Here is a 10,952-nt window from a genome sequence, read left to right on the forward strand (position 1 = left end):
AGTTTATTTGTAATGTACTAAAAAAATGTTTTAATTTTTTAATGGTTATATATAAAGAAATTTTAATTTATTTGTAATGTATTAAGAAATTGTTTGATTTTTTTTATAAATTTTTTTCAAAAAAAAATTTCATAGAATTTTTTTTTTAAAAAAATATTATTCGGGGTTACCCTCTCTCGACTCGACGGGATCCCGAATATTCGGGTCCCGACACATCTCAGGTGCGGGATCGAAAAAAAAAAATATCCACTTTTTTTCGGGACAAGAATCGATAAGGGGGTTACAAGACGGACGGATTCCACCCCTAAGAAACACTGCTGATTTCCACACGGATATATTAGAAAACTATAAAACGACGAAAAATCCGTATCCAAAGAACTGTCTCCACTTGTTTCTTCAGCTTCCGACTTCCAATTATCCTCTCCAAACTCAACTTCTCTGATCAAAGGTACGCTCTTTGAGTATAATCTACCGCCTGTTTCAGCTGGATTAAATCAGGATCAATCGATTTCTTTGAAATTTGATGCAAATATAGTTCATCGGTTGTTCATGTAGAGGTATCCCATGGCCTCTCTCAGACTCTTATTCACTGTTGATAACAACTCTTATGAGTCCAATAAGTTATCTTCAACTGTGAAATCCTTGAAATTTAATCCAATTTCTTTGTTTTCGGGTTATGTGAGTATGAATGGAGCGTTGATTGCGAATCCATTCGGTGAACTAAAGCACCGTAGAGTTTCTGGGTTACGAGGTGAGTATTCGGATACCTCTGAGTCCAAAGTGGTTACCGGTGTTGATAATTTTGAGAAATGTAGTGAAAACGATGATGTTGAAGTGGGAAGCTCAGATTTTTGTAGGAATACTCGTGAAAGAAGATTTAATATCTGGAAGAGGTTGCGGGATCCTAAGATTGTCACTAAGCGTACCAAAGGGACGCAGGGAATTCGTAGAAACAGGTATGGATATCAACGTGTAGAAAAACCTATGGTTGTAGATGAACAACATGATTCGGCTTGTGTCTTGGGTAATACGATGGTTGATTTTGATTTTGATTTTGATGATGTTGGGCATGAGTTAAGCTTGGAGCGTTGCAATGCCATTTTAAAACAGCTCGAGAAGAGCAATAATAGCAAAGCTTTGAGGTTTTTTGAGTGGATGAAAGTTAATGGGAAGCTGAAGGGCAATGTAATTGCTTGTAATATAATTCTCAGGGTCTTAGGTAGAAAAAAAGACTGGGACGGAGCAGAATTGATGATCAAGGGAATGGTTAGTGAATACGACTGTGAGCTTGATTATCGAAGTTTTAATACCCTTATTTACGCTACTTGTAAGATGGGGCTTGTGGATTTAAGTACAAGTTGGTTTCGGATGATGTTGGATTATAAGGTTCAACCAAATATTGCTACTTTTGGAATGCTGATGTCCCTTTACCAGAAGGGTGGCTTCGTTGAAGAGGCAGAATTTACATTTTCTCAGATGAGGAATCTGAAACTTCCATGCCAATCTGCTTATTCATCTATGATCACAATTTATACACGCATGGGCTTATATGACAAAGCAGAAGATGTTATTGGCTTTCTGAGAGAAGATGAATTGGTTTTAAATTTTGAGAACTGGTTGGTTCTGCTCAATGCTTACTGTCAACAGGGAAAGTTAAATGATGCTGAAAACGTGTTGTGCGCAATGAGAGAAGCTGGCTTTTCTCCCAATATAATCGCGTACAACACCATGATCACTGGATATGGGAAAGTATCAAGAATGGATCAGGCAGAACTCTTGTTCCAAAACCTTAGAAAACTTGATTTGGAGCCCGATGAAACAACATATAGGTCGTTAATTGAAGGTTGGGGTCGTGCAGGCAATTATAAGCAAGCAAAACATAATTATGTGCAATTGACAGGGTTGGGTTTCAAGCCTAATTCATCAAATTTGTACACATTGATAAATTTACAAGCAAAACACGAAGATGACGAGGGTTCCATCAGAACTATTTATGATATGATGATGAATGGTTGTCAAAAGTCCTCCATCCTTGGCGTTGTCATAAAGTCATATGAGAAGGCTAATAGACTGGATAAAATGTCTTCTATTTTAGAAGGTCCCCTCTACGATTATGTAATTAAAAATCAGACATCTTGTGCAATACTTGCGACGGCTTTTGTGAAAAATTGCTTGATAGATGATGCACTGAAAGTTCTAAGAGAGAAGCAGTGGGTGGATCCACTATTTGAGGACCACTTACACCATCTCTTAATATGTTCCTGCAAAGATATGGGTCACCTTGAGAATGCCATCAAACTTTTTACTTGCATGCCCAAATCTGTGGTTCCCAACTTGAATATTATGTGCACAATGATTGACATATACAGTAGTATGAGCATGTTTTCTGATGCTGAAAAGCTGTATGTGGAGTTGAAAACTTCAGGAGTTCAATTGGACATGATTGCCTTCAGCATTATAATAAGAATGTATACCAAGTCTGGATCTTTGAAAGACGCCTGCACAGTTTTGGATGAGATGAAGGAACAGAAGAATATTGTGCCTGATGTCTATCTTCTACGAGATATGCTCCGCATTTATCAGCGTTGTGGCATGAATGACAAATTAGCTGATCTGTATTATAAAGGGTTGAAAAACTGCAAAATTTGGGATGAGGAAATGTATAATTGTGTTATAAACTGCTGTGCAAATGCATTGCCAGTTGATGAACTTTCACGGCTTTTTGATGATATGCTTCAGCGAGGATTTGCACCGAACACTGTTACCTTTAATGTAATGCTCAATGCTTATGGAAAATCCAGGCTATTTGAAAAGGCAAGAAAGGTATTTTGGATGGCTAAGAAACGGGGCTTAGTTGATGTTGTATCTTACAATACTATCATTGCTGCATATGGGAAAAATAAGTACTTGAAAAATATGTCAGCTGCAGTGAGGAACATGCAATTTGATGGCTTTTCTGTTTCTCTTGAAGCCTACAATTGCATGTTGGATGTCTATGGTAAAGAAGGCGAAATGGAAAAGTTTAGAAATGTCTTGCAGAGGATGAAGGATTCTAGTCTTGCTTCTGACCACTACACTTACAACATCCTAATTAACATATATGGCGAGCATGGATGGATTGAAGAAGTTTCTGGTGTGCTGATGGAGCTGAAAGAAAGTGGAATGGGGCCTGATTTGTGCGGCTATAACACATTAATAAAAGCATATGGTATTGCTGGAATGGTTGAAAATGCTGTGGTCTTGGTCAAGGAAATGAGAGAAAATGGCATAGAGCCGGACAGGATAACCTATGCCAACTTGATTGCTGCATTAAGAAAGAACGATAAGGTGTTAGAGGCTGTAAAGTGGTCCTTGTGGATGAAGCAGATGGGGATTTGACAGTTATATGCATTCATTTGCTATTGTGCGTGATCACACTGCTTTTTTCCTTCCCAATGTCAAACCACCGTGTAACAAGCATGCTATGAACTGAATGTAGTGGTGAGTTTTGTTTTCATGGATTTATTTTTTTTCCTCTCAGAATATTACTCTTTGGGTCATTCTCAAATTAATTTGAATGTTTGGCTCGGTAAATATTCATTTCTTTCTTTTGCAGATTGGTTTTGGTTGGTGAAGTGTATAGACATTGCATATTCAACTTGCAAGTGCAAAAGGATATGAAGTAGTGATTCTCATTAACGTTTAGACCCCTCGCCGAACAAATCCCAAACTATGATCATATCTATATGTCAGCATGGGTAAGAGTAGGTCCTCTGTGTGCTTTCTCCATATCCATTTTGCTAACTCAAGTAGGATTTATATCCACTCGCTGCCTGTTTATGCATATTCAAAGTTTTTTTGGTTATGGTTATATCTGCTGTTTCTTTTTGGTCTGCAACAGCTCCCGCTTTCCGATGTAAAAAGATCAGCTAATGGTATTGTATTTCTCGTGTCTGCAAAATCATTTACTTGCATTCTTTCCTTTTCTCATAATCTACTTCTGCTTTGTAGGTATCACAGCCTGCTTTCTTACTTGTGATCAATATTGTTCTCTGCTGTTCTCTCGAGTTCACTCTTAACAATGCTGGCCTAAGCAAAAAGTAGGACAATGAAGTCGGTACTCATTTATACATTTTTTTTTGAAAGAGGTACTCATTTATACATTATAATAACATGATGCAACACTTATGGGGTTATGTACTACCTCTATGGTTACAGGGAAAATTCTAACATCCAATCTTATAAATTATCAAAATTTCATCTCTGCATTAGCAATCAAACTAGTGCATGTTCTCACTTCATTCTCTTATCCACTAATGGTCTGTAATTTATGCAACCATTATTCGTTACGGTAATTTGACCCAACAAGTAATGGCTGAAGTTGAAAGTAACGCTGCATGACTGTTCGGTTGGGTGAGTGTTTCGCTAATATATAACTCTTCCTGCAATTGGTATCGCTCATTCCTTAGATGATATCTTTTGTGTGTTGATTATGGGTGACATAAATTTTGAAGTCCCCATTAAGCATTGAAATAGTCTATCTTGATTCTTTTGTACTTAACATTGCCTCTCATAGAAGATGAATCCTGTTGGTATGCATTTTTGGATTAGAAAATAAATCTTTGTGCCGATGACTCCTTAATCAAGGTGGCATTGACTCACAAAAATTGGGAGAAGGTCATATGTTCTAACTTCTAAACCCAATTGTACCCCACCCCTAAAAAAGTTTACGTCTGTATTGTTTGTATCCTCGAGTTTTTCTTGCACTTGGGTTCTAAAGTTTGATTGTAATATGAATATCTGGGTATGCCGAGTGTGCTTGTAAAAATAATTTTGATTAGCGAATTTTATTTACCTTAAAAAAAATTGCATCTTTGTCATCTGAATCATGTTGTGATTTTAAGTTGAGCAGTCACTTATTTCCCTATTTTATGCTGTTATCACAGTTGATATTTTGGTCTTGTTGCAGGGACATTCTGGTGAATTTATAGAATTTGAAAATTTTTGAGTTCTGGTCACAACGACTACGGAATGATGCAACAGTTGTGCAGGTATATTTTGCAGACATGGTTAAGAAAATGGAGTACAGATATAACAAAGAATACGAAATTGCAAATGGTTAAATGCGCAGTAGTTCAAGAACTAGATTTGATGGCAAATTTTTGAAGTCACGATTCCTGTGATTCACCGTTATTCTCTTAACTTCCACCTCCAACGCCTCCCCCGAATCCTCCTCCTCCACCGATCCCTCCTCCAGCACCTCCGCCAAAACCTCCACCACCACTTACTCCTCCTCCTCCACCGATCCCTCCTCCAGCACCTCCGCCGAAACCTCCAACACCACCACCACCACCACCACCTCCACCTCCACCTCCTAAACCTCCACCAGCTCCACTTCCAACACCAATTCCTCCTCCCCATCCGCCACCTACTCCTCCACCAGTACCACCTCCACCTCCACCTCCTCCACCAACACCTCCTCCCAATCCAGGACCTCCACCCCCACCTCCAATTACTCCCAAACCACTGCCTGCACCTCCAATGATTCCACCTCCTACTCCTACGCCCACTCCACCGCCAATACCACCGCCGATACCTCCACCACCCAAACCACCCCCTGTTCCTCCACCAATGCCAACGCCAATTCCCCCTCCTATTCCCCCTCCTAATCCACCTCCAACTCCCCCTGGTCCACCACCAATACCACTTCCAGCCCCTCCGCTGCCACCTCCTATCCCCCCTCCGATCCCTGATCCACCACCAATACCACCTCCAACCCCTCCGCTGCCACCTCCTATCCCCCCTCCGATCCCTGATCCAGCACCAATACCACCTCCAACCCCTCCACTTCCACCTCCTATCCCCCCTCCACTGCCACCTCCTATCCCCCCTCCAATCCCTCCCCCACCTCCACCTGCTCCTCCACCAAGACCGCTACCTGCTCCTCCACCTCCACCGACTCCTCCACCTCCACCTCCCAAACCACCGCTTGCTCCACCTCCACCACCTCCACCTCCTATGCCTCCACCACTCCCTATTCCCCCTCCTCCAGCTCCAGCGCCACCTCCAACAGGTATTCCTCCTCCCAAACCACCTCCTGCTCCACTTCCACCACCTCCATTACCCCTGCCTATGCCACCCACCGTTCCTCCTCCTATGCTACCACCACTACCGCCACCAACAGCACCTCCACCACCAACACCTTTACCAGTCCCTCCACTTGCACCATTACCTCCCCCTATGCCACCTCCTGCTCCATGCCCGTGTCCTCCAGCTTCACCCCCTTTTCCAATTCCCTTTCCAACTCCTCCACCAGCGCCATTGCCTCCACCTAAACCTCCACCAACTCCATGGTGTTTTTTTCCCTTGCTATGGTGCTTCCTACCATCATGACCGCCGTGTCCACCTCCTTCAGCAATGCTACCGCCATGTCCACCGCCATTGCCCGCCCCAATAGACCCAGCACCACCATTGCCAACCCCTCCGGCACTGCCTCTACCTCCACCTTTTCCTACGCAATCAGGCTTCCCGTAATGAAAGCTGAAACCAACCCCATTCCCCCAACTAAAAGAACGTCCAAAACTTGACCCACTCCCTCCAGAATTTCCAATCCAACCAGTAGGGTTGCCATCAAATAACCATTGTGGTTTCTTAGCTTCCTCTTCCTTAGGCCCCAACTTCCTGCCTCCTACACATCCCACCGCAAAAACAGAAAACAAAACCACTAAAACGCCCTTTCTAAACATCTCCCTTCTCATAACTTGCATATGCATTCTTTGCATGCAACACAAGTGCAAAATTCATGGCTTTATAAACAAGTAATACATCCTTGTGTTAATTATAAGCACACATAAAGGATCTATTGCCAACCAATTTCACCTTTATCTAACTTCTTTCCATCAGAGTTTACACAAAGTCCAGCTCGAATTCCCACAATAATTCCATGCTTGAATTCATGGCCACCTCTTTCTCTGTGATCTCTTTCACCCAATACGGTTTTAATTTTCTTTTCGGGAACCAAAAGTACGCTTGCAATTACAAAAAAGTTGAGGTTTTCACAAAATGTGTTGGCAGTTGGCTACTTCTCTAATAAATGTTGTCTAGTTACTCAGTCACCCAATAGAATTATTTGACTCACATGACCAAGCTAAAGAGAATAAACGAATTCCAATTCCATTGTCAAACACAAATACATGATCCTTTGTGGTACGCAGCAAATAGATTGTACGCTGTAGAAATAAAATTTGAGCTAAGCATTTAAAATTAAAATGTTGAATCTTAATTTTGTAAATCGGGAAGGTGACATTGTCATGTCACATTCATGCAGATACCTAATAACAGTGCTCGCGAGAAAGCTACTAGTGACAGGTGATCCTCACGGATTGAACATTTCTACAGCTTAAAAATTCGAAAGTACTTCTGTTATCATGCTAAAATTCTCAGTTTACCTTGTTCAAAACTCATTTTCCAAATCAAGTGTCAAATTAAATTACCCGATCAAACGAATTCTATGTTCTAGGCGCTTCCGAAAAGTTGATCAAAGTATACAACGTCAATATTTGAGTTCGTTCCAGTAGCTCAATCTATATTAATACGTTGATCAGAGTAAGGTTAACCATTGTTTGAGAGAGCTTTTAAAAAACACTTTTTAGCTAGAAATGTTCATAAAAGCTCTTCCAAACACTACAAGAGAGTTTGAGGATATGCTCGATTTCTAATTTCATCTAGAGATATGATATGAATAATATGATTATCTCCATTTTCCGTTGAATGAAAAATCAAGGCAAATACTTTATTGTGAATATATATGTTTTGGTAGTACATAAACACACAAACATATAACGAAGCAAGAGAGCCCACCTTTGGTAACTTTCAAATGTTGTTCAATAGTTATTTAGTTTTGCACTTTCACTACACGACTAATAATATATAGTAAAATGAATTTTAAACTTAATAATATCATGCTATTGTATCTCCTAAATGTTTTAAAATTTTAAAACATCCTGTCTTTATATTTACGAGTAACTGAATATTCTAACATTAGTATTTTGTACATGATTACGGACAGGTGGATGTGGGTTGGACATTCACACTGGTATGTCAATATCTTGAAAACATGGACTAATGTTTGTACGTGGCTTTAATTTAATCCATTTAGTGCGTTAACATTTGAAATAATCAAAATAATTTGCGTTTTAACTTTAAGGTTGGATTTGGATGAGTGGATTTTGATTTTAATGGTATTTCGCGGGAGGATTTGAAATGGATAACTACGAGATTTAAAATACATTATCATTTGGATTTTGTCTACTTAACAAATCCATTTCAGATTTAAAATACATTATCATTTGGATTTTGTCTAATTAAGAAATCGATTTGTTATTATGAATTTGAACTCCCTAGGTTTAGATACATATGTCCAAATGCAATCTAATGAATTAAGTCTGATTTTCATTTATCTCGATATTAGTAATTGAAATTACCAAAAAGCAGATACTCATTTTTTTTTTTTACAATTGAATTTCAAACTCAATGAAAAATTATCAGCTATAATATCCAATATATATATATATATATATATATATATATATATATATATACTAGCAAGGTGTACGTGCGTTGCACGTGAAATATATTTATCGGGTTTTTGTTTGTATGAATATATACAATTTAATTAGTGTTTGTTTTATGTTTGTTTAATAAAAGGTGTTTGTTAGTGACTTTTAGTAATCTATTTTAACAACGGTAGATGAAAGTCAAAGTTAATGGTTTAAAAGTGCCACACAAGTTTAAAGAATTAATAACAAAGAGTTTGATTGGTCTCCCATAGATAATGAGAATAGTTTTTTATTTAATACATCTAAGTTATCATCACTATTTTTCTTTTTTGATGTTTTATTTTTCTAGTTTTTTCTTTGATTTTGATCCTCTTTGTATAATCACCCAATGTTTCGTTGTTGTCGATCTCTATTTGTTTCATCTTTCCTTTGCTGTTTTTGATGGGTTTCTTGGCTGATGCATTTGTCTTCTTTTCTTGTATGATGATTGATTGGTTTTGAACCTGGCTTTTCTTTGTCAATCTTTGTTTTTCGGTCTTTCTTTCTTTGCTCAAATTGTCACCTATTTTCTCCAGACCATCAGCTTCTATGGAACATATGGTGGCTCGCGTGTCCACAGAGTGATCTAATTTAAACAAGACGTCATAGTCTCCATCCAAAAATACGTCGAGTCTATTTTTTATTGTCGTATCGGTTGCAACTAAAAAATCAAATGTTTAGATTGAATCCAGAATTTGGGAGTTATATCCAATATTATGTATACTGCCATATTTAATTCTTACTTGATTATGAATTTTGATATAGTTTTCAACGAGGTATCCAGTTAATGTCTCCACGACTTCGTCAAATATGGTAATCCTAGCCATATTTGTGCCATCATCTAACAAAAGTGATAATCGATACCTGCAAGAATGTTTTTTTGTTGTTGTTGTTTTGAGTTTTATACATAATCGTTTGATGAAAATATGTGAATGTTCTCAAAATTTGAACTCTTAGTATTACCTTGGAACTATCTTGACTTGTAACTTTAAGCAGTTTAGACAAGAAATGTTGTTATTCATTGTTGTTTCTGCTCTGAGGCAATGATCGCATGCTTCATAGTAAGACAATGATCCATTTTCAATCCCCTTGATATTTCCTTTCAATCGGTAATGTGCATTTATATCCAAAAAAAGATATTATATCAATGATCATATTTATTTGTTGCATTTTTTATCCTTATTCAATGTCATTCGTTTACAAGGTTGAAGAAATGTTGATGTTCAAGAATTGAAAAAGATTTATTAAAACCAATTAGACTTGCTGAGTAGAAGTTATTCGAACCTCTGTTAAAGCTGTTGTCTTCTTAACAACTTCGTCAATGGTTAGACATTGTGTATCAACGAACATTTTCCTTATTTTCTGTATCTAACCTGTTTATCAATATTTGTATGATAATAAGGAATGTGATTTCTTTTTCAAATAAGTTGTGTAGTCGTCTCAAAAAAATTTTACCCATGAGTTCACAGTGTCTGCCTGGGTGCAGGGGTTAGAAGAAAATAGTTGTAGTGTTCGTTGATCCCAACTGATGTACCATTGTGTGATTATAGAAGGAAAAACAGATTATTAATAGTTCACAAAGGACAAATAAACAATGGACATAATGAATTTGTACTGTTGTATTCTTGCATCCTGAGATTGGTAAAGATGATAATTGGGCGATCTAATATCATATGCTTCATTATTCGTGCTTCATTCACAGCAAGGTCATCCCAAAGATTAATGCTAATGGTTGTCAGCCTAGCATTGAAAACATTCTTAAGTTGATTGCATAAGGTTTTTACATACACGAATAATGTAATTGTACTCACATCGTATCCAATAAAACAATCTCTCTTTTGTATCCAGTGATTCCTTCTGTTTTGGTGAAAACAATCAATTGTTTGACATTTTTCACCACACCTATTATATCTGAAGGAAAAATACGGATTTTCAAGAGTTAATATTTTTCAAATCAAAGCTGTTAAAAGCAAGCAAAATTTACTTATGACCACTTGCGTTGATTTTTTTTTTTTCGCTTAGTTGAGGTGTGATTTCATTGAATCTTTTGAAAGGCATGGTTAGTTTCGGATTGCTAGTTTTTCCAATAGTTTAGTAATGACGGTACCTCGTTGGAATGAGAGCTCAAAATTTGTATGAACATTTTCAAAGGTCAAATTGATGTCTCTAACAGATGGATTGTGGATTATATAAGCTTTATTTGTCTCTAGCATTCCTTGAAATTGCTTTATGACAGTCGAGAATATCAGTCCATGAATCAATTTCTCCTAAAAATAATGTGTATAGTGAGCTGCTTAAAATATTATGCAGATTACATTTGCTGCGAAAACACGAGGCAAAATAAAAAAACCAAGGCACTACTACAATAGAAAAATT

The 10,952-nt window shown here is 37.8% G+C and overlaps 2 protein-coding genes across 13 annotated transcripts; one reads left to right on the plus strand and one right to left on the minus strand.

The window, feature by feature from the left end:
• The first annotated feature begins 337 nt into the window (after positions 1-337).
• LOC140886575 (pentatricopeptide repeat-containing protein At4g30825, chloroplastic) lies at positions 338-9,348 on the plus strand. 12 transcript variants are annotated; one of them, XM_073293228.1, is made up of 7 exons: positions 338-3,480; positions 3,596-3,737; positions 3,881-3,914; positions 4,949-5,030; positions 7,307-7,347; positions 8,048-8,074; positions 9,113-9,348. In XM_073293228.1, the coding sequence occupies exon 1, from the start codon at positions 565-567 to the stop codon at positions 3,376-3,378; it is 2,814 nt and encodes a 937-aa protein (XP_073149329.1). In that variant the 5' UTR covers positions 338-564; the 3' UTR covers positions 3,379-3,480; positions 3,596-3,737; positions 3,881-3,914; positions 4,949-5,030; positions 7,307-7,347; positions 8,048-8,074; positions 9,113-9,348. The 12 variants fall into 12 exon arrangements, with proteins under 12 accessions (XP_073149329.1, XP_073149318.1, XP_073149325.1 ...); XM_073293217.1 differs by having other exon boundaries at positions 3,596-4,127; XM_073293224.1 differs by lacking the exons at positions 8,048-8,074; positions 9,113-9,348 and adding an exon at positions 3,991-4,127 and having other exon boundaries at positions 7,307-7,959.
• Positions 4,405-7,287, minus strand: LOC140886577 (uncharacterized). Its single transcript, XM_073293230.1, has one exon. The coding sequence runs from the start codon at positions 6,759-6,761 to the stop codon at positions 5,178-5,180; it is 1,584 nt and encodes a 527-aa protein (XP_073149331.1). The 5' UTR covers positions 6,762-7,287; the 3' UTR covers positions 4,405-5,177.
• Positions 9,349-10,952: the final 1,604 nt, after the last annotated feature.

Source organism: Henckelia pumila, chromosome 3 (assembly GCF_033568475.1).
Source record: "Henckelia pumila isolate YLH828 chromosome 3, ASM3356847v2, whole genome shotgun sequence".
NCBI lineage: Eukaryota > Viridiplantae > Streptophyta > Magnoliopsida > Lamiales > Gesneriaceae > Henckelia > Henckelia pumila.

Excerpts from the sequence above, each read along its gene's own strand:
- LOC140886575 (XM_073293217.1), top strand. The coding sequence starts at position 565 with ATGGCCTCTCTCAGACTCTTATTCACTGTTGATAACAACTCTTATGAG.
- LOC140886577 (XM_073293230.1), bottom strand. The coding sequence starts at position 6,761 with ATGCAAAGAATGCATATGCAAGTTATGAGAAGGGAGATGTTTAGAAAG.